Source organism: Heliangelus exortis, chromosome 11, assembly GCF_036169615.1.
Source record: "Heliangelus exortis chromosome 11, bHelExo1.hap1, whole genome shotgun sequence".
NCBI lineage: Eukaryota > Metazoa > Chordata > Aves > Apodiformes > Trochilidae > Heliangelus > Heliangelus exortis.
In genome coordinates this window covers 19,828,633-19,851,977 of record NC_092432.1, presented here as the reverse complement: position 1 = coordinate 19,851,977, position 23,345 = coordinate 19,828,633, and the positions used below count along the sequence as shown (strand labels likewise).

General features: G+C 36.3%; 1 protein-coding gene across 1 annotated transcript in view; it reads right to left on the bottom strand.

Moving 5' to 3' along the window:
* Positions 1-23,345, bottom strand: part of WDR72 (WD repeat domain 72) — a 111,303-nt gene that overhangs the window by 43,144 nt on the left and 44,814 nt on the right. Inside the window, exons 15-17 of the mRNA XM_071755151.1 lie at positions 6,959-7,752; positions 4,264-4,355; positions 1,265-1,347 (exon numbers count right to left, since the gene is read on the bottom strand). Coding sequence (XP_071611252.1) covers positions 1,265-1,347; positions 4,264-4,355; positions 6,959-7,752 — 969 coding nt within the window. The remainder of the gene's footprint in view (positions 1-1,264; positions 1,348-4,263; positions 4,356-6,958; positions 7,753-23,345) is intronic.

Here is a 23,345-nt window from a genome sequence, read left to right as displayed (position 1 = left end):
AGATATGACTATCAACTATGCTGTAAATTCAAGCTTAATGGCTATGCCACTCTACCCTGTAACCAGTTTGGTCTGGCTGACCAGCCCAACAAGATTTTAGATGTATTTCACATGGCAATTGCAGCTATTGAAACTGAGGTCTTGGGTTTGAGTTTTTATTAGAATGATTCAAAAAAGGAAAATAAAAAAATCTTATCTCAAGAGAAAAAAGGGGCAGTTTGTGAGGAAAGAAAAGTGCTGAAATAGTAAGGATGATGGGAAGAAAGTGAGGATATAATAACTGATAAGCTCAAGATAAAAGGCTGAATTCAATTGAATATGAATATTTGCTGAAGCTATTATTGTCTGCCTAACCAGCCAGGGAACTATCACTGCTGTACCTCTGCAAACCTCAGCTCTGGAAAGTGTTCTTCACACTTGAAATGCAGCACAGAGTTGATTTTGAAAGTACCATCCAAAAATAAACCTGTAACAACTATTTTATTTCCCTTTTTCTGGAGTAAAATCCCTTGTGACCACAGTGTACTGTCTTGAGTTCTGTGCTCCTGAGCATTACCTCACTCAAGCAACTGCATGACTTTACTTAAATGCATATTTCCAAAATGAAAAATGACCTCTAGATTTCACTGTTCAGACTATTTCAGTTACCTGCCAGCTCTCAAGAAGCAATAATTTATCTCTGAAGACATCAGATTCTTCACTAATAAGCATGAGCTTCATCTGACCTGGGAACACTTACTTACTTTTCTAAGTCATTCTCAAGGTGTTCTAATAAGTAAGGACTCAGGATTATTCATTTATCCCTGTAAAAAAGGCATTTTCTGCTTCTTCCATAGTATTACACTGGCATAAGACAATGCTTTTATTTTGGCTTTTATTTTCCTGGAGTATAAAATGGCATTTGTAAGTAAGTTACACCTGATTGTTATAGATCAGGTAATTTATTTATTTTTTTTTTAAAAAACACATGCTATCAAATAGATAATCTAGGTTAAAGACCTGTAGGAAAGTACCTTCCCAGATCTAAACATATACTTTAGGCAAAGAAATTAATAGTATATATAGAAATATATATATATATAATAAAAATTAATAGTATATATAGCATTGAAATAATAATATGCTTTCTACAGATCTGAATAGCATTCTTTACATAATAATTTCTTAATAAATCCATAATTAAAATGTCACAAGGATTCCAAATAATTACAACAAATGTTACTGAAAGATTACATTGCAACAACTGACACAGGCTATTTCCTACCTTTATAGACTGGTCACTCCAGCAACTAATGAGTTTCATCAATGAAACATTCCCAATGTCTGGGGAATGAGACCTGCTTTTACCTGAAAAATACATATAATTAACAAATTGATAATATGCATAGAAGTATGCAAATAGAAAGATATTTAAGTCTTTACTTCAGCAACATAACTGAAGAGATCTGAAAAAAAAATTTTTGAAAATATCATCCAGTGCAATAAAAGCATGAAGTGTTCAGACCATCTCTAAATCAAACCTTTATTCTTATGATAAAACAGATTAGGGTTTGTGTTTTGGGTGCTTTCAAAAAAGAGGCCCAGTATCCCACAGGGTATGATTTCATGATATTTTCTAAAGATATTGAGAATAATTTCTGATTTGGACTACTTAACTATGGATTTTACTATGCAACCTTTAAAACTACTTGAATATGTACATCTTTACCTTTAAAACCATAGTGCAGTCAATGCTAAAATATATTCATAGCCTTTAAATGCTAAAACTGGCATGGTAACACTTCTGCCCAATTTACTTTTCTTTTCACAATGCTGGTGTGTGGCCAAGTTGCCACCCAGACAGTGGCTCACCAGTTACTGGTGAGCAATTCAGATTGCAGTTCAGAAAGATGTTACCTTTATGAAGTTGCATGCTATTTTCCTTACCACCCATTCTGATTTTTCAGATTATTTTCAAAGAAAGTCAGAGTTTCTTTGAAAAGGAACCAGCTGGGCTGGTTTATTCTACCTCATCTTCACTCAGACTTCAACAAACAAATGTGACACCTCAGGACTTTACCACACATCCGAGTTGGATAAATTTCTTGTACAAGGTGAGGAAAGGCTCAAGCACTGCTGATTTGAATAAATAGAACCCTAGAATTGGCTGGGTTGGAAGGGACCTCAGAGCTCATCAAGTCCAACCCTTGCTCCACTCCCCCCGTGGTTCCCAGCCCATGGCACTGAGTGCCACATCCAGGCTCTTTTGAAATATCTCCAGGGATGGAGAATCCACCCCTTCCCTGGGCAGCCCATTCCAATGCCTGATCACCCTCTCCCTAAAGAAATTCTTTCTCATGTCCAACCTAAACCTCCCCTGGCACAACTTGAGACCTCTTGTGCCCTCTTGTCTTGCTGAGAGTTGCCTGGGAAAAGAGCCCAACCCCCCCCTGGCTCCAACCTCCTTTCAGGGAGTTGTAGAGAGTGATGAGGTCTCCCCTGAGCCTCCTCTTCTCCAGCCTCAACACCCCCAGCTCCCTCAGCCTCTCCTCATAGGATCTGTGCTCCAGTCCCTTCCCCAGCCCAGTTGCCTCCTTTGGACCTGCTCCAGCACCTCAATCTCCTTCCTGAGCTGAGGGGCCCAGAACTGGACACAGGACTCAAGCTGTGGCCTCCCCAGGGCTGAGCACAGGGGCAGAATCCCTTCCCTGGACCTGCTGGCCACGCTGTTCCTGAGCCAGCCCAGGATGCCATTGGCCTTCTTGGCCACCTGGGCACACTGCTGGCTCCTCTTCAGCTTCCTGGCAATCCAGACTCCCAGGTCCCTTTCTGCCACTCTGTGCCCAGCCTGGAGCTCCCCATGGGGTTCTTGTGGCCAAAGTGCAGGACCCGGCACTTGGAATGTTGAACCTCATCCCGTTGGGATCAGCCCAACTCTCCAATAATTTTTATAGTTCCCACTGATTCAAGAGCTAAGCTAAGGTTACTCTGGTCTAAACACACAGTCCTTCAGCAAGTGTCCCCTTTAATCAAGACTAGTACAGCCAATAGGATACCTGTCAACCAGCCCTGTCCTCTGTTGTGGCACTACAGCTCCACATCCATGTATGCAAAAAAAGCATTTAACACTCCTGGTTTAATTTGGTTTTGTACCAATTTCTTTGCACATGTGTAAATATATACAGTAAGTCCAGAAACATCAGGATGCAGCCCTGCCCTTTCTGCTGTCTAGTGTGGCCTTGCTGCTGAAGAACTGGTCCTTCCCGAAACATCTGTGAAATCTACAGGTTTAAGGTTTTAATTTACAAATCCAAATAATTAGGTGAACTAGGAGGTATGGGATATGATTTAGATCACCACAAAATTTTTAGGTACGTCCCTAGAACTATTTTCACATTCACAAGAATTTAGTAATCTCTACACCGTTTCCATAACATTCATCTATTTTTTTTTTTTTTTTTTTTTTTTGTAACTTCATTTTACAGTCCGTTTTTTTCCTCCAACAAGCTTTTCTGATATCATCACAAGTTCTCCAGTTATGGTCCATGTAAGAGTCAGAGAAGGAGAAATACACAAAAATTTATTTTAGATAGGGATATTAGGGTTTATTTATTTAATAGAGTCTAGATTTGACTTGAAAATATTTGTGTTATCAGTCTAGAGGGCACTTAAGTCTGTGACAGATGCACTATGTGTGTCGGGTAATGTACACTGAAAAATATCTATATTCTGTTTAAATTTTTATTTAATTATTCTTGAATGTTTCAATTGGTGCATATTGTAAAAATAACCTTAAATTTGCTTGGCAAAGCCAAGACTGGTGAACTGCCTGTGGGACATTAATGTGAAAAGATGACTTTATTCTGCCCCAAGACAAAAATCTAAGGGCATTATTGAACAGTTGAGATGACTCTGCTATTACTAAGGCAACACTTTGCTTGAAGGGCTGTATATTTTATTGGGTGGTCATGTAATGGAGATCAGGGACATGGAGGATGGGGGAGTCAACAGGGTTTGTTTTATTACATTTCTGGTTTTCAGATTGCTAGAAAATGCCTAGAAACTCAGCTGCATGTTTTGCCATCAGATTACCTAACAGTCCTCATTTAGCTTCCCTGATTTTGTGATTTTTTCCCAATTTCTTTATTTGCAAACTGGGCCTGCTTGAAGCTAATGAATATATTTTTTCTTTCATTACTGAAGTTAGAGGAGATATTTTAGCAACAAAAACCACATAATAAATCACACTTCAAAGCTAATACAGCCACTCCTCCATGTACTTACTGCTTGGTAACTCTCCATGAAAACTGGGGAATGAAGGTGTAAATGCTTCTAGATTTCTCCATTTGTCATGTATAGATTCTGATTTCTGTGAACTAAAAGAATATGAAACTCTTTAAGAAAACCTGAAGAATATGAAACTTTTAAACAAATCTCAAACACGCCCACAAAAATCTTGTCTTAAAGTAGGTTTTTTAGATGTAAATAACTGTACTATCAATTACTACCATACACAATTTAGTTTCTCCTCAAAAGTCACTTGCATTCCTTTTCCTACAACTTAGTATTGAAACATTCACATGTACACAAATAATGAAAATTATTATCAGTATACAGGAACTTTACATTTGCCTCAAGACTTATCATGGTTCAGTTTCATGTTTTACTGAAGCAAAGCCACATATGAAGAATTGAATTAAAATATTAAAATATCACTTTCACAAAGGAGTTGTGCTGTCTTTTCTATTGTATAGAAAAAATATTCATTTTCAATTTCTAAGTTTCCATTTTTTTTCACAGACCATTATTGCAATGCTTGGGATTTCAGTCTATGGCTACAATTTAGGAGACTTCTGTATATACCTAGTGGTGTCAGTACTTCATCACTAAGTCAGCAACCTGACCCTTGAAGACAAAGGATGAAGGGGAAAGTGGTGAAAAACTCCAAATCCTTGCACTATTTAAAATTATTTCATTTAACTACATTGCTACAGTGACCCTGCACAAACTCTTTTACCTTTCAAATTCACTACAATCAGGAGTAAAATACTAAACTCTGAAAGCTTTCATCTTCAGAGCTTTTAGAGATGTGAATCTCAAAAGGCAGAAGAAAAATTCTTTGAAGATCATTTCTTATTAGCTTTTTCCTGTCTCTGACCCACTTTTATACTCTGACACATTTTACTGCAGGTTCCTTTATTTTTCCCAGGCCAGGTCAAGTTGCAAAAAAACAACAGATACACAAACACATTTGTGAGAAACAGCCTATAGATTCAGGCCCAAATTTTTCCAAATCCATGCTTTTCAAATTTTTTAGTTTATTGGATTTTTTTTTTTTCTGAAATAATCAAATTATGTTAAGATATATTGGGGGTTTTCCTGCATTTGAAAACCAACCAAACAAAAAACCCAAGAGATCAGTACTGATCTGATGATGTGTATGTTGTCTCTGTATAAAGAAAAAAACCTGAATGAATGCAACTCAAGTTCTTTTATTCCAGTGAGGCCACTGGGAGGCAACAGTCAATGTCAGAATATCAGAAATGACACCAAGCTAACAAGCTGCAAGACAGCCATAAACAGGTATATTATTCAGCTGCAGAAAAAAGGGATAATAAAAGCCAAACCACATAAAAAATCCAAATAAACTATTTTCCAGTCTTTGCATAAAACTTGTAATATTTTTGTAACCAAAACCTTGGCAATTTTTTTCCTTCTGTTTTGTACAAAATTTCACCTATTTCTACAAGAGATGCTAACATATGGCTTTATGTTTTCTGGAGAAAAAATTTTATAGGACTGTTCAAAAAAAAACCAAAACCAAAAAACCCCAAAACAAACCCAAATGATTTTTCTTGCAACAAGTTCAATATTTACTATTTTATGGAATATATGTTCCAAATACAGGATGCATATGTCTGAGATCCTGGTCAAGTTCTGGTTCAGATCAATAAAAAATTTTAAAAATGACACAAGCATGAAGTCCTTTCTTACACAGAGAGGAATTCAAGCTGGAGTTTTGGAAGCAACCTTTGATAGGAGATCTTGTCTTGAATATGGACCAGTAGGCAATGTGAAGAGCAGTACAAGTACCAGAAATGTGTCCTGCAGGATGCTGCTTATCTCTTGAGATATGCTGACTGCCTGGAGCTTTGTGGGAGATGCATGGATATTTGCAAGATCAGGATCAATATTTTTTGACCCCCTTTTTGCCTCTGGGCAATCTTATCACCAACACTGAAGTTAATTGTCCCTAAAATGCTAAATACAGACCAACCTAGGTTTGTTGAACAACAAAAGACTGGAGACAATATCCACTGCCTGATCAGTATGCTCTATTTGGCTCGGTCAAGTAACATCAAACGTTATTTTTCCTTTAGTGCTCAAAAAGCATTTAGTCAATAAGTTTGCTTTGAGTAACAAAAATGTTATTTGGGATGGTTCCCACAGAATAAGGGCTGATGAAGCATTCCTTCCTGTAGCTGCCACTATTACTGAGGGGCTTGCACTTTCAGCAGTGTAACTAGGGCAGGCTGTTCTTGTCTCTGGTGTTTTATTTATCTGTGGAGGCAAAAGCTTTGTGGTAAAAGTGTATTGCTTACAGCAAGTGGGTGTCAAAACAGCTCAACTGTGCATGTCACAAAATGTGCCTAAAGAGCTCTCATTATTCTACTTAACTTGCAAGGAAAAGAGTGATCACTAGAAAAAACAGCACATGAAGCCTGATACATCAAGATCTTGTTCTGTTGAAAAAAAAGCCTGGGATCAGTTTTCTCGTCTGCTAAATAGGAAAATAAAGGTACTTAACTTTATACAAATCTCCTTTAGTTCCTATAAAGAGCTAAAGAACTTCCTATAAAAAAGCTCTAAAGAATGTAAAGTCTATTGTAAAAGTCCATATTTAAGAAAAAAGTTTGTTTCATCATTTACTTTTTAATCACTCTAAAGGAAGAAAAGACTACTAATAAAAGTTTCTTACCTTTCAATTTCATCTGTAACTGCTGAAGGCATGTTCATTATCCTGTTGATTAAAACTATTCTGCTTAATAAGAAGATTACTGTTTCCAATCCTTCTTTCTTTCCACTTGTTGCTTCTGTTGCAGCAAGGTACTTGTTTGACAAATCAAGCAATCTTTTTGAAAACAAGTTGACCACTGGATGTTCTTCTAGCACATCACGATCAGCACATTTCCATCCTGGCAACATTAGTGATAGGTGGTTTTCATTTGACACAAGTCCAAAAGAAACAGGACACTGAGGCCTCAAGATATCCAAATGCCTAACACAAAATTTGTCTACTTCTTCATCTACACCCCATGGTAAGAGACACGAGAGAAGCAGTTTAGCTGTGTCAATGGTGACGTTCACATCGATGTTTTCGGGTGGCTGCATTCGTGTCTTTCTTGAACTCTTCATTTTTTTCTGTCTTTTCATGCCACCACTTTCTTCCCTAGGCCTAGCTGCACTGTTAGCATCCCTGCAGACCTGATTTGAACAAACAGCATCCACTTGCCCATCCACTGGAGATATGGAGCCAGCAGTTTTATTTCTTTTTAATGTCAGTGTCCTTTTCTCAGCACTGTTTTTGGCTCCTTCTAGAGTGTCGTAGTTGTGGAATGAATTTGATGACTTTAATCCATTGAGTTGAGATGACAGCAGAAGTTCTTCAAGTTTTTCCAGATCAAATAAGAGAATATGAAAGATTGCATTGTTCCATTTTGCTTTAACTGGTAAAATAGAAAAGGGCTGTAGGATGCAGCTTGTATCAGTTAACTGAAAGAAAAATATTAAGTGTCCAAACAAATCCACAGTATTTGGTTATTTTCAAGGTATCAGCATAGAATTGCAGTTATACAGCAAGTAACACAAATTACCTCAGATCCCATATGGCAATAAAGATCCACTTATGAGTGGGTTTCCTGCCTTACACATCTGCAAGTTCAGGAGAAAAACATTTCACATTCCTGCTGTACTTTTCCCTATACCATCTTGTTGGGCTGTGAATTCCAAACATGATGGAATTCTTACAAGGTTTTCTGTGGGATTCAGGAAGGAGAAAAAAAATTTCTAACAGGGTTAACAATAGATTATTAGCATCTTTTGCTGCTTGTTTACTCCCCTTTTGATTATGAAAGGACTGGATCTACCTACCTCCCAGATTTTAAAAGGATGATATTCATGTTTCAATAAACCCGTGTTCCTCAATTTTAGTTTTTCACTTGCATTTAAAAAAATCTGAAATAGTAATTCCTTTAAAGGAAAAAAGTATTTTTCAAATACAGACTGAGCATTACAAGTACTTGAGGTTTTTTCTGCCTATGAAATGCAATATTACATAGAACCATAAACTGACAGAAATGTTTACCAGGAGGAATGTCTGTATGACATCTCAAACCTCCTGCTCTATAGACTTCCATGTCACTGATCCTTTTATGAAACTGATAGCATTTGTAAAATAATTTTCTGAGGACAGAAACCATGACAAGCATCCAACTGTAATTTGGAGGAAAAATCCTATTATTTCTGCATGCGAACAAAAAATAAATCAAAAAAGGACCTAATGAAACAGAGCTGAATCTTTAAGAATACTCCAACAGATTTCCATTCTAGAGACAAAAGTTCATATTTTTGTCTGAGCAACTCCAGATATGTTTATGGAAGAAAAACCACATTCTCTGAGAGGAATCATCACATTGCACAAACAGAGTGGCACTCCATGAAGGCAGTGGGAGGATATTCCAATGGTAAATTTAAGCTATGAGATTTTGACACAGCATCTTATATCAGATTCCTGCTGTATCTGTTAAAGAGGAATCTTTTTACCTTCGAGGGAACGGCAGACACAAGGGAGTATAAATTTCTCATTGATGCTTTTGCCCTTTTCTTTAAGTGCTTATTACTTGAATGATTTTATTGTCCTGCACAAGTCCATGCTCCCAGCACTGTGTTCATCTGGCTACTTCAACTTTACGAGGCATGTATGAGCAGAAAGATTGCACCAAAAAGCAATTTATCAGCCCAGTGATAGCTTTCATATCACAGGCGATACAGACTGTCCTAGATCACTACATTTGTTTTAATATTCTTGTGATGAGAGTTATTCCACTAATGCAAAGAACTGTTCCAGTTAAAAAGCTGAATCTTAAAAGAAACCAGGTGTCAGTAAACAAGGCAACAGCTGCCTGTCATTTAAATGTAATTCTGATTAACATCTTCCTCAAGACCACTCCTTTCCTAACTCCTTTACCACTGCAACTATGACTTTATAGGATTAACAAGTTTTAAACTGTTAAGTTTTTAGCAGTTTAGCAATCAGTTATGAATAGCATAAGGCAAAAATTCAGCTTTCTATAGCCTACAAGTTATTTGACCATTCAGTTTTGAATAATAATATAATTCATCTTTGTTATTGAGAGACTGAGGCTTGCACCAGATGAGGATGCACTCTAATACATAATCTTATTTAAAGATCTCCATAGGGAGTCATAAATAAGAGATTATAACTGCTTGTTCAGGTTTTCTTTTTATCCTTTCCTTTTTCCTTTTTTTTAAAAAAAATACATTGTAGTTAAGCACTAGGATTATTTTAATCTTTAATTATGCTGTTTCCTAATACAAAGGGGACCCCATGGAATGCAAATACTGGAATTCACAAGCTAGCTTTGACATTAAGAGAAGCTATTCTTATTTGGCCTATCATTTTCACTTTCTGTTCTATACATTTATATTTGGTTGATTAACATTCAGAAACCTTTAAGAGCATCACCATCCAAACACAGGAAAATACTGTGACAATGCCAATCTGGTGAGGCATCTGGTGATGCTGCTGTGTGTGAAGTCACAAGAAATGTTTATTGGCTATATGAAAGCTTATTGACATTGAACCTGAAAGCATCTACCAAGTTAGCTTAGCTCTCTGCTATAGGCATTTCATTCCAATGAAAGAAGGTGGACATCTAAAGCTCAAGACATAAAAAACTAGTTAGGAAATACAGACAAGTTACTCTCTTTAACAGAAGATGACAGAAAACAGAGGGTAACCCATAAAACTAACTACAAACTAGAGAGCTGGTAATAGCATTGGCTGATGGATATTAAAAAGCAGATTACCACATATTTACATTCTATACTGTGCCTTTCCTAAAGCTGCAGAAGTACTTCACAAAACTAAATCTTAGACTCAGACAAATATTGCCGTAGTCTTTAGTTTTTTTCCCAATATAAACATTAAGAATTTAGTAACTCAGTGTCAAAAAAACAGGTTAATAACCACAGCACTAATAGCAGGACTTGTCTCTGAATGACACAGCCCAAATTTGAGGCCTCCTGGTTGCCAACACACAGGCTTCAATAAGAAAAAGATCCTTTTTCCTTTTTTTTTCTGACAATTTTTACTCAACTCCCTCTAAGTTATTTCAGCATTGTTTTTCAAACCCAAACTGCTTAAGCAGATAGTACTGTGCATACCCAAATATCAAGCCATCCACAAGCCTTCCTATTCTTGTAGTGAATTTCAAATTACAGTGTGAAAAAAATAATTTGGTAATACAGAGGCTTCCTTCAATTCTACAACTTAAACAACCACCACACTGAAAATAATAATACTGAAACTACCTTGTTTTTGGTAATGATGATTTGATTTTGGTAATGATCTTTTTGAAAGACTGTACAGTCTATCTTTTCTGGCAAACTTTGATAACCTATTTACGGGTCTCCCCTGACCACCAATGTTCCATTACTTTTATTATCTAGCTGAAAAATTGGAAAGATTTAAAAAAATATTTTATAAATTTCTGGAAGCTATTACAGAGAGGGCAAACTGCATGGCCTATCACAGTTTCATTAATTTTATCTAGTTTTGAGAGCTGACATTTGTCTTCTTTGTCCTGGTCCAAGTGTGTGAAGCTAAAAAAAAATTCAAATGTTAAGATTCCTTGCTCAGGTTGTGATAATCAGCAGGATGTGTTACCTCTGTTTTGCACATCACTAGCAGTAAATCTCACAAGGAGTTATTCCAAAGGAGATTTATGTTACTCAAGAATGAAAATTTTAAATCTATTTTTATCTTTTAATATTTTTTTATTAATTTTAAATCTTAGAATTAACAAATGAGAGTATGAAGCTAAATAGTTTTGTAAATGAGACCTTCACCTGCAAGCTTTAAAGCAGCAAGACACCTGACTATAGATCACAATTATATCTTGAGACTAATGAACTATTTGTGCATCATCTCTGAGTGACCCACAGCAGAACGGAATTTCTACATCCAGGGTTCAGGGAGGCTTTCAAATGGCAAATTACATCTACCTCATGCATGGCAACTTCCACCTCTCTAACAGCTCCCTGCTTTGCCACTGGACAAGAGCTGGGGCACCAAACTTTGCAGGCTCACTTCAATGGATTTCTTCTGGCACAGTATCCATATTCCTGCTCCACAACTTACACAACCCTGTGCTTCCATCTTGACACATCTAAACCAAAACATCTTAGCACCCAAGCAAAAATCCATGTGTGTTTATGGAAAAGGGGAGGCATGAGGCTATCCTTACTGCTGCCCCCAAATACATCAATACATGCCACTGTCTTTAAAGGATTTATCATAGAATGGGCTGGGTTGGAAGGGACCTCAGAGCTCATCAAGTCCAACCCTTGATCCACTCCCCCCGTGGTTCCCAGCCCATGGCACTGAGTGCCACATCCAGGCTCTTTGGAAATATCTCCAGGGATGGAGAATCCACCCCTTCCCTGGGCAGCCCATTCCAATGGCTGAGCACCCTCTCCAGAAAGAAATTCTTTCTCATGTCCAACCTAAACCTCCCCTGGCACAACTTGAGACCTCTTGTGCCCTCTTGTCTTGCTGAGAGTTGCCTGGGAAAAGAGCCCAACCCCCCCCTGGCTCCAACCTCCTTTCAGGGAGTTGGAGAGAGTGATGAGGTCTCCCCTGAGCCTCCTCTTCTCCAGCCTCAACACCCCCAGCTCCCTCAGCCTCTCCTCATAGGATCTGTGCTCCAGTCCCTTCCCCAGCCCAGTTGCCTCCTTTGGACCTGCTCCAGCACCTCAATCTCCTTCCTGAGCTGAGGGGCCCAGAACTGGACACAGGACTCAAGCTGTGGCCTCCCCAGAGCTGAGCACAGGGGCAGAATCCCTTCCCTGGACCTGCTGGCCACACTGTTCCTGAGCCAGCCCAGGATGCCATTGGCCTTCTTGGCTACCTGGGCACATACCACATAAAAATTTCATTAGAAGTACAATTCTAGTGTTATTTTACCTAGCTGCCTTCTTGTCTCTACAGGCCTTTTCCCACAGGGATCCAGCTTGTTCTAGGAACACTATTCCTCTTATAATACACACTTCCATTAGCTGGCAAGGATTCCCATACTGTTTCAGCTCCTCATCTGTGTGTGTACATATATATATATGTACACACAGAGATATGTATATTATGTATACATATATTATGTATATTATATATACATATAATATGTATATTATATATAAATATATATATATGTACACCCACAGACACACACACTCTCTCCACACACCAGCTTTCTTTACCAGATGCATTCTATCATGGGTTTTGTGCTAAAAACAGATTTGGCAAGAAAGTTTTTGACATTCATTTTACACATAGGAAATAAAGTGGCAAAAATCACACGGTAGATTTTTAGGATAACCAGGCTCAAAATATACTCAGAGGTCACTTTGATACCACCAAAAAGAAATTGCTCAGTTCTTGCAGCGTACATAGATGGTATCAACTTCTACATAAAACATGCCTTGAAGTATTAAATACAACTTCTTAGAGACTTTTAGCCTTCTTATTCATTGTGCTCTTATTTTATTTCAAGCAACAAGACAAAAGCAACAGAAAATTAGCCCCAAAGTTTCCAGTACCTGTAGAATGAATTATGCTGCATAAAGCACAAATGAGAGCTATTCTGCTGACTCTAGGCAGTTTTTAATTATGTAATATTCAAGGTATTTGAGTCCCTTTGAGCTTTCTCTTGTGAGAGTATATTTTGATCCATTAACATTAAACAAGTCAGAAAGAAAATCAGTCCCCTCCTTTATCCAGTAAAAATAAAAATATTAGAATATATTAGAAAATATTAGAACATATATTTAGGTGAAATTTCAGTTAGACTGAGGTGGGGAGGAGGTGAGCTTAACTGAAGTATTGTCAAAGGAGACTTGAAAGTTTTTTTCATTATTGGAAGATGCACTGCTTCTGAATTTTTTGGGGTGAGGGATTTTCTATCTTGTATTTGGCTGACTTTTTTGGCAGATCTGTACTTTTCTAGTTTGAAAGTCATTAGAATATCAGCTTTAATACCAGCCCAATACAACAGCATACTTAAGTACTCGAGATCAGCAAGACTTCAAGTTCTTTAATAAATGTATTTACTGTAAAGAAAAATAAAATAAATATAAAAAAAATAAAATAAAACCATCCTACTGTCTGCTTATCAATGATGACAACCTGTGAACAAACTATGTGGATTTTATCCTTTCAAACAAGTATTTTTAAGCACAACCCCATATGGAGTCATTAAAGGAACTTTATTCTAGAGCCTTTAAGGGGTTTCTTGATATGATAATTTCTGAAATACCACAATAAAAGTCTGAGATTGCAATCTCAATGCTTATTTCAATAAAATTAACACACTTGTCATCTGTCTTTGCTGCAATCTGATCCTGAATTATACCACAAAGAAGGTGGAAACATTAAGGAGCATTTACATGTTAGAATCACTTACTCTTAGTTACATCTGTAGCATTAATATCGACAATAACTAAGACTAAAATTCACTAAATCTGAAGAACATGATTTACAGAAATGAGAGAGGAGGGTGGGGCAGTACAATTTGCCAACCAGAAGGTACCAAGGGCTAAGAATTTTCTGTGTCTTGAACGTGCCAGTCACTGGAATATCAACAGGAGCTCAGAGAACTTAAGTTTTCTCAGAATTGTGTCTCAACATTCATCTGACTCTATGCTCCCCCAAAAAATAAGGATGCCACACAGCTGCTCATAGAAATTTTGCTACTCCTACTCTGTCCTGTTAATATGTACTTCATGGAGCTTCTTTAACTGAAGCATAACTACTGTACTAATCTGTCTTAAACATTAACTTTGTTACTAAATAAAACCTCTCTCCTATTTTCCATGATGCTTTATCCTTAATGGTAGGAAATAATAACTGTGGTTTTGCTTGTTTGAGCTTTGAGATTTTTTTTCATTATACTTTTAAAATACAGAATAGCCTAGTAAGTTTCTTTACTTGTTTAGAAATTTTTATCTTTCACAAATAAAATAGTAGCACTACATATAAGAGAAAGAATTCTGTTTTGGAGACATCCACGTTTGCAGGTGCCATCTCAAGCATAGTTTTACACAATAGGAAAATTGTAATTATCTCATGGAATTGTCTCAGAAAACAAATACATAAAGATTGTGCAAAATGGCTGGCACAGTGTAAATTAAAGCATTAAATTCATTTCTAAATCCTCTGAGCCCTCTGTTGCTAGAGATGGTAGTCGATAGTAGTAAAAAAAAAAAAAATTGCCTCCTTTAAATGTGCTTGGTGGACAGCAGCTTGATGATTGGCAGCACAAATAGAAGACAAACGAGAAAGCCTTCAATCTGCAGCTGATGCACAGGAAGAACATGGGGAGCTGAGTTTACAATAGAGAAAACATTACCAAGCTAATGGCACAGGCAATCATTTGACCACCATGCATCTCTGATAGCAGCAGGGCATCCATTTTCAGTTAAGTGTTAGAGTACCTTTTTGCTTTCTCTGACCACTGCAGGGGTAAAACAACCTAGTGTGTGAAACCCACTGGCTGGTAATAAATTACTATATTGGATACTTTTTGTTTTCTTTCAGCAATGACTTTACTGTGTATTCCTGCTATCATTACCAATTAAAGTGGAGATCGCCTTAGCAAGCTCTATCTAAGTGTGTATCAGTCCCCACGCTCCAATTGCTTTGCCAAGTATCACAGGGTCAAGAGGCTCCTCTGACCTTTATCAGCTAAGTCTCTCTGACCACTCACTATTTGAAGCAATCTCAGCTGAACAGATGGACACTTTTGCAGACTCTATAAAGCTTAGAATATAAAGATAAATGAAATCGTGTTTGGGGCTCCGAACTGGTTTATGAGCATAAAATATTGTTAGCAAGTTCCACAAAAACTCTCAGGTTTCAAATAGCACGTCTTAAACCTCTAGCATGAACACACCACCTCTTTATCTACTGGGAAATTGGGGTTTTTTGTTGTTGTAGCTTCTACAGATAAAACTGAAAAGCTGATATGACGTGCAGCCTAGTAATCACAAAGCCACTTCCAAATTTACAAAGGCTAATTTAATTACTTATATCATGAAACTACAATGAGAAAAAGATTTAATATTTGCCTTTCACCATGACAGCCAGTTAGAAAAGCATGCAGCTCATCATCAAACAGATCATTCCATGTAGCTGGATACATAGAGAAGGCTTGGACCCTCATTTCAAATTTCTCTATCATTAGTTTCTTTAAAGTCCTTACTCTTCAAATAACTGCACAAAATTTTTAATCATACAACACAAGAGAAATATTCAAATTCCCTGCATAATGCTGGAAAAACTGGTACTAATATCAATGTGGTCTTGCAGTCATGTTAATGTATTTGTATCATTATCTATTTTTCAAAAACAATGTTGAACAGTTTTTAGTTTGAGCTAAATCATGTCAGCAAACCTGCCTTAAGTTCATAACCTTAAATATTGTTACACAGGCTTAACTAGATTTAGCATTGAGACTTTCTTAAACTGGATAAAAACCATGGGATACTGGGTTGTTTCTTTTTCCTTTCTTAAGCTTGCCTTGGTTTTCAGAAGAATAAATTCCAAAATTCCAATCTGCATTCTTCTGCAGGATGTTATAGATGTTTCATAGGAAAATTACCCCAAAATATTTTTCAGTCTTTCACTGTGGTATCATTACAGTTCAGCCCACAATTCAAACCAGTCTTACTAACAATGAACCCACTGTCATTTGCAAGTGCACAACTGCCTTATTGCTCAGCTGAAAGGATGAAAAATCCAGAAAAGGTGCAACAATACATTTAGTGAAAACACTTACAACCAGCAAGCATATAATTGAAACAACTCTTAAACATATGCCATCTCTAACATAACCTGTGTAGGAAGAAAGGATGCAAATTATCAGCTACATTTTCATCTCTACATAAAGACCATCCCCACCTTCTAATCCAATGCAGCTCCTATGAGCAACCCACACATGCACACTTCCCATGTCTGTTTTCTGAATTTAGGGATCAGGTGAAGAGTTTCTGGCCCTAAAAAGGACCCTCAGCCTCCCAAATGGGGCAGATAGGTCAGGCCTTATGCACAGGGTAAGGATCACACAGAACAAAGGCATTACTGCACCAAGGGCATTCATATTCTTTACCTTCACTTGGTCACAGTAGGCAGTATCCTCCTGAGAGGGGTATTCAGAACTTTTCTTTTCCTTACTCATTTACCCTTTTTAAATCTCAATACTCCTATATAAAAAACTAAGTGTTAAGAACCCATGCTCAGACCAGAGGGGCAATTTATGATTAATTCTCCCTTATGACTTAATTTGAGAAAACTTCTTTGAACTTAACATTGCTTTTCCTATTCTGGGCATTATAACAACTTTGGTCATATTACTGAGGACACACAGAGACTCCCAAGAGTCTGCCTCCCACACTACTACAAAAGCTTGAGCTTTGAGCTTACATCACCAATATTTGTCTATCCTTTTATCTACAATAGAAGCATAGTTACCATCTTTCCTTCCAGCTCTACAATCTTCCTCCTTTTTCTGTCTTTGCAGTACTTTGAGCAGCATTTCTGGCATCACTGTTCACAAGCCTGTGACACAATGCAAGTAATTAAGCTCAAGCTGCATGATTAATAAACTCAAGAAATGGATAAACCCTCCTTTTTTTCACATATGGCAGACTACTGTCGGGCACATTGTTGGCCAGGTGGATCTACTGGGCCCCACAAATATAGAATTCTCCTATTTTGTTTTCATGTCCACACTGTGTCTCTCTCACTCCACCACAAATACCAAAGTTAAAGTTTTCACTGAATTTAATGAAAGCCTCCACATAAAAGAGCAACTGGAGAAAAATCAATGTGATAGCCAAGAATAACTGCTAAGTAAAGCTAATATTCTTTAAAGAATATTCTTCACATGACTTTTCAACAGGAGAAAGCAAGTCTATGCTTTGTTTCTCAGGCAAATATTTGAAGAATTATCTATGACAGAGAGAAAATTTTATATAGAGAACTTTTGCTTTGCTCTAGAATAGAGATCACTGCCTGTCTGGGCATATTCTATCAGAAAGGAAATTGTAAACAGTACCTTCAAAGTGTCTTTTAACATTTTTATTATAGAAAGAATATAAAAATGAACTGGAGATGCTCTCATCCTGAAATAAGATCTATCTTTGACAAAGATAATCTCTGTGCTATGAAAGGTTTAGATGCAAAGGAAGGACAAGGTGTTTTTAAATGAAGTTTTGATAATTTATATACTCAGTATTCAAACACACTGTCTAGTTCTTTTTATATTGGTTTATCTTGAATGTAGAAGTAAACTCACTAACCATATCTTTAGAAATAGATGGAAGTCAGGGATAGGTGGTAGCCAAAACCTTGCTCAGCACTTAGGAAGAAAAGCCACAAAATGTAACATCTCCCATGTTTCCCAGAATATCCACCAGACAAACAATTCTACCACAGACTGACACATGGATCTAGGAATTACAATACTGAACAATTTCCTGGATGAATGAACATCCAAATATCTGTGAGAACAATGCTGAATATAAAGATATTGCAAACACAACCTTAGAAGGAGGGTAAAAGCATGTGACTATTGCTCTGTGCTAAGAAGGATTGATGTATATAAAAATTAAGTTGCCAACCCAGGACTGGCTGCTGACTCCAACTGAAATAACATATTTCCTCTGGGTTGGTCTGACATTTCCCATACTGGATTATGACAGTTCCACCCATAAAATTCATCTATGTAAGAAGGACTAGATCAAGTCATAAGCAAATGACTTTCTACTAAATAAAAACAACAAAAAATGTGCTATTCATTTCTTAAATATTAAAAATTCATTCTATTCTAGAGAATGTCATTATTGAAGACCCAGAAAAAGGTGAGCAGGATTTTTTTTGAGATCCTGTATCTTTCTTGGATGTATCAGGACAGGATCTAAGTCTCTGCAGAACTGTTCAGACTTTCTAAGGGAAGCAGAACTGCACAGGCTTCCAAAAAGACAACATGTGAAACTATTCTAAAACACAGCTGATTGGCCAATTTGTCTTTACTTCAAGTATTCCAAGAATCAAATCTGGTCACCAGAATAAATTAAAGTATTAGTATGTAGAAAAAACATTTCAAGAGAACATAAATGTAACCACTGCTGTTGCTTTGTTTATTTTAAATTGAACCACAGGCTAGCTTACTATTTTATTTCTAATTAACTAATTTTATTTTTATTTAAATTAATATTTTTATTAATATTATTTTTATTATATTATTCTTAACTAATTTTATTTCCAATTAACTAATAGCTAATTAACTGAGAAAAGACATTCCAGTCAGAAGGAAGCTCACAGATACAAGTCTTTCCTTTGAAGAAAAAGGTTTGATGTTGCAAGTCATAGCTCTATAATTGCATTTCAGGTGTTAATGTATTTCTGACAAAGGCACCATTTGGTTCTTTTAATAGGTTATGCCAGCCAGAAAACTAGAAAATTCTCACAGACCTGAATACCTGTTGATACTTTTCTTCACCAAAATAACACTAATTAAACTATAAGAGGGGACAAAACTTAGTGTTTAGAAAAGATGATTATCACAAGTGTAAAGACTCCATCATCCTGGTGTCATGAATGGTGAAGAATTCCCAAGAACATCACTGGACAACGTGAAAATACAAAGGTTAGAACAAGGATGGTTACTTTATTTTAAAATTAATTCTGCAGAACCCTTAAAAGGAAAATCCATTAGTCTGATCAACAAAAGAAATCACATCTCTGGGAACACAAAGTAGTAAAGGTGAAACATAAGAGATAAAAATTCAAATTTTATATGATGGCACACTCAGAACTGAAAGAATTGTAGGTGGAGAACGAGGTATCATGTATAGCACTTCAGCAGGATAGACACTGTATGCCTCTATCCCTAAAAATATGCCCCTAAAATCCAAAATAGTTTCCAAGCAAGGGATAGAGAAAGGAATTGCAGCATAACAGTTGAAGTACAGGAGAATATAGAAGGAAAGGAAGACAGCAACAGCAAGGTTTAGCTTCAGTAAATGCTCCTTCAGTGTGAAGTACTTCACAAGGCCTATTGATATTGACCTTAAAATTCCTTCTACTAGGATACTGTAGAACCTTTAGCACAGGGTCCAATTAGTTGTCTAGACAGGGAAAAAAAAGAATTTTAAGTCAGTCACTTTCAGTAAAATAGCAGAGAAGAAAGTTTGTATAAGTATATGGAAAAAGTATCCAAAGAACTGAAATAAATTGAGGCTTATTCTCCAATTTCTGTCATGCTGTGTTACTTACTGCCCATATCTGCAAGAGTAAAATGTGCTACAGAATGACAATGGCAGCTTTTTGCTTTCAGGTAATCAAAGGAGAAAACACCAAGATAAGAAATTCTTGACTTGGGTGACCAATTCAGAAAACTGGAGTAACTTCCAACAAAGCTGACCTCTGGTCCAAGCTATCAATATCTCTCAGGATCATGATGCCTTTCAACTGGCATCAATTTAATCTCGTAACTCTAAAGTTATTACTTCACTGTAATTATGTTGCTATCTCAGTCCCTTGATAAAATACTTAATTGTGGAAGTTCACAGGAAATGCAGTACTGAAATCCTTTGAATTTGAGTTACAGTCAGAAAAACTCGTATTCCTATTACACTTAATATGGTACCACTCTTTATTTTGTATTTGAAAAGTATTTGGGTTTTGTGCTTGTAGCTATTTTGAATTTCTATCAATCTTTCCATCAATTTTCAATTCTTTTTAATTTTCAAATTGCATCCTTTACTGTACTAAAACAATTGCTATTGTCCTATAGTCTTCATTTGTCTTTTACTAATTCTGTGCAGCAATGTAACAAAGTAGATATTTTTAAATTTTTTCTTGTTTTAAGCAACTATAAAATATAAACTTTAGCTTTCCTACTAAGAAATTGTCTTTCATAAGCATGTTCTGTTTGAAGCAGGATGTATGTGCTGTTAGATATATGTACAAGAAGGATTTTAAGACAACTAATACTACAATTTTTTGGAATGCATTTACATGTGTTATAGTAACTGGTACGTTACTACTCTGGTCATAATTATTTCTAACAGCTGCATAAATCAAAATTTTTACAGATCTCATGTAAACCTTATTTACCCATTTTGACTCCACTTTCAGCACCATATCTTAACAAACAAACAATGGTATTTTTAAGAAATGGTTTAGTGAAGAAATCAAGCAATAGATACATCTAGAACTCCTGTAAATAAAATATTTTCCCCCTCGTTTTTGCCTTGTTTGTCCTAAATATATATAGTAAAAATTTTCCTTTTCTGGACTGGCTCTTCAGCAGTCCAAGGCTTAGCAATAATTGCACAGCTTTTAGAGGCTGCTCTTCATCCAACATTTTTCTCCAGCAGTTCTGTTCACATTATTGAAATCAGTAGAAACATCACTGCATGAGAAACACAGATTCATCTCCAAATTATTTAAAAGAAAAACTAGACAACTTTCCATCAAGTAAGCTTTTTGAAACATCAGGAAAACAATTCTCAGACATATACAGCTTTTTAAGGGTATCAATGAAATCTCCATATGATGCACTGAGGCATTTTCTGTGGTTTATTTTCAAACCAGCTTTCAGACAGGTCTGATTTTCAACTATATCTATGACTTAAAGGTATAATGAGAGCTAATTCCATATAAACACCATGAGCACAGGATCTAGGTTGTAGCCTATTGTAATTAAGACCAGTGATTCAATACCTATTGCTACTGGCCAGGTATCATAGCAACCTTGTGTCACTGAATACTGCTGGAAAACTGTTCAGCACCAGCAAGACTCTGCTTCAGGAAAATCTACAATGGCACCACAGATTGTCAACATCTGGGGGGGTTGGTACAGGGAGAACAACAAAGAAATCTCCTTTAAGAAACCCCATGCTTAGAAAATTGACAGGGATACTACAGTAGGGAAATAAAATACAGAGAGGAAGGAAAGAGCATTTTTGGTCATTAGTTACATAACTTATGCACCCACGTCCTAATATCCCTCTAAGCTGAGAGTCAAAATCATGCTGCATGACCACATTGTTTACACACACAAAGTGTTGTCTTTTTTGATATATTTTTTTTTTTTTTTTACCAAACACAAGAATCGTTCCTCAACACCACGATGAAAATAAAAGAGAGCCACTTTAAAAATTATATTTAAACTTCCAGAAATGAACTCTAGATAGTCTTGTATAAATCTGCAAGAAAAGAAAAAACAGGTTACTATGAACGAGAACCCAATATTGATTTTTCTGCGGTGCAGTAAAGCATCTCCATTCTATTTGGCTGCTGTCAAAGCCACTCTTTAACAGCTGGAGTCAAATTGCACTATTTACAGCAAGAGCCCTTGTCAAGTGGACCATAAGTATTCTAACAATACACTATTCAAATGGCACTTTGCCACACAAATTGCTGACTTGATGAATACCCTATGTCAATGACTAAGGCCAATATAAAAGTTTCATTTTTAGAGAGGTTTTCACATTCACATATTAAGTTAAGCTTTCTTGGAAGAGCTATTAACTATATATTTTGGGTCTTTTGACATGGAAAATAATTAAAATCCGTTTAAATATATCAAGGGGATTTGACAACATTAATATGGAACTTACGTTAACTGCATTTGTCACACTCATCTGTTAGTGGTACTCCCATTGGCACGTGCAGCACAATAAAAGAATTAAAAAGGTCCAAACACCATGAAATCAAAGCATTCTGCTTTTGTATCTGTGATTTACATGATGGCAAATATTTTCAAAGAAAGCCTTTGAAGCTGGACTTCTACGTGAGAATATTTTTTTTCTCTCCTCCGAGGATGGAATAAAGAAAGACAACTGTTTTCCAAATGTTATTTTGTGTTATTTTATCTTAAATATAATACTAGTGCTAAAAAAATTTACAAAAAAAAAAAAAAAATTAAGAAAAAATGCTTAATCTTAGTTGCAGTCTTCACGTGGATCATTTCATTGTACAAAATAATCAATCACAAGCTTAATATCAACAGGTGCAGTTACTCCTTGTTTTTACTAATACATTGAATTTTTAAGAGGCTAAAACAGAGTATGTTGGGCTTTTTTAATTATAAAGCTTATTAATAATGTAGCATGTTATTAACTTCTAATACAAAATTTGCCAAAATAATCTGCAAGTTTCACAATTCATCATTATACACCTATTAATATGCTATGAAATATTGAGCTCTGATTTCCACAGAACTATTACTAATTTCATGGAATCTGTATTTTAGGAGACAATTTAAGATACTAAAATATAATGACTTAAGACAGGTGAGACAACAGTTTTCAAAACAACAGCAGACTTCATACCAAGCCTTGGTTTCAGCAATAACAAAAGTGCTAAAAAAAGCTGCAGTGCTCCACCCTCCTTTTGTGTAGCCTGCACTGGGCTCCTGGAATAGCATTTAGGGAACCTCCACTGTTATCTTCTTCCCAGGTTCAGCTACAACTCATCCACTTAAGCCTCCAGCACCTCCCACACCAATGCACAGAACCTGCTTTAATGGGGAGATGCAGCACTAGATGTGAGACACAACAGATTTTTGATTCATGGAAAAGTGGTTTCCCAAGTATACAACTCAGTTTCTTAGGAAACTAGAGTAAAATAATATTACTATAATGAAAAAGAAGATGAAATTAAAAGAAATAAAATATATGTATTTTGACACTCATAGGGAAGGCTAAAAGACATAAATAATATTCTCACAATTAGAAGTTTTCAATATGGAATACTTCAATGAAAACTCAGGCTAGTCAAGGTGTATGTCTGATCAAGAAAAGTGCTAAAAATTGTTATTACAACTCCACTGATGCCTGTTGTGATATTACTTCCACTTTAAATTGATGATAATAACCAAAGCATGCTGGAGCCCACGCTTAAAATACATAGAAAACTATTTTTCCATATTGTGCAAGCAGCACATTTTCTTTCTAGCCACTTTGTTAAATCCATGCAATTTTCAACTTAAAAAACTACA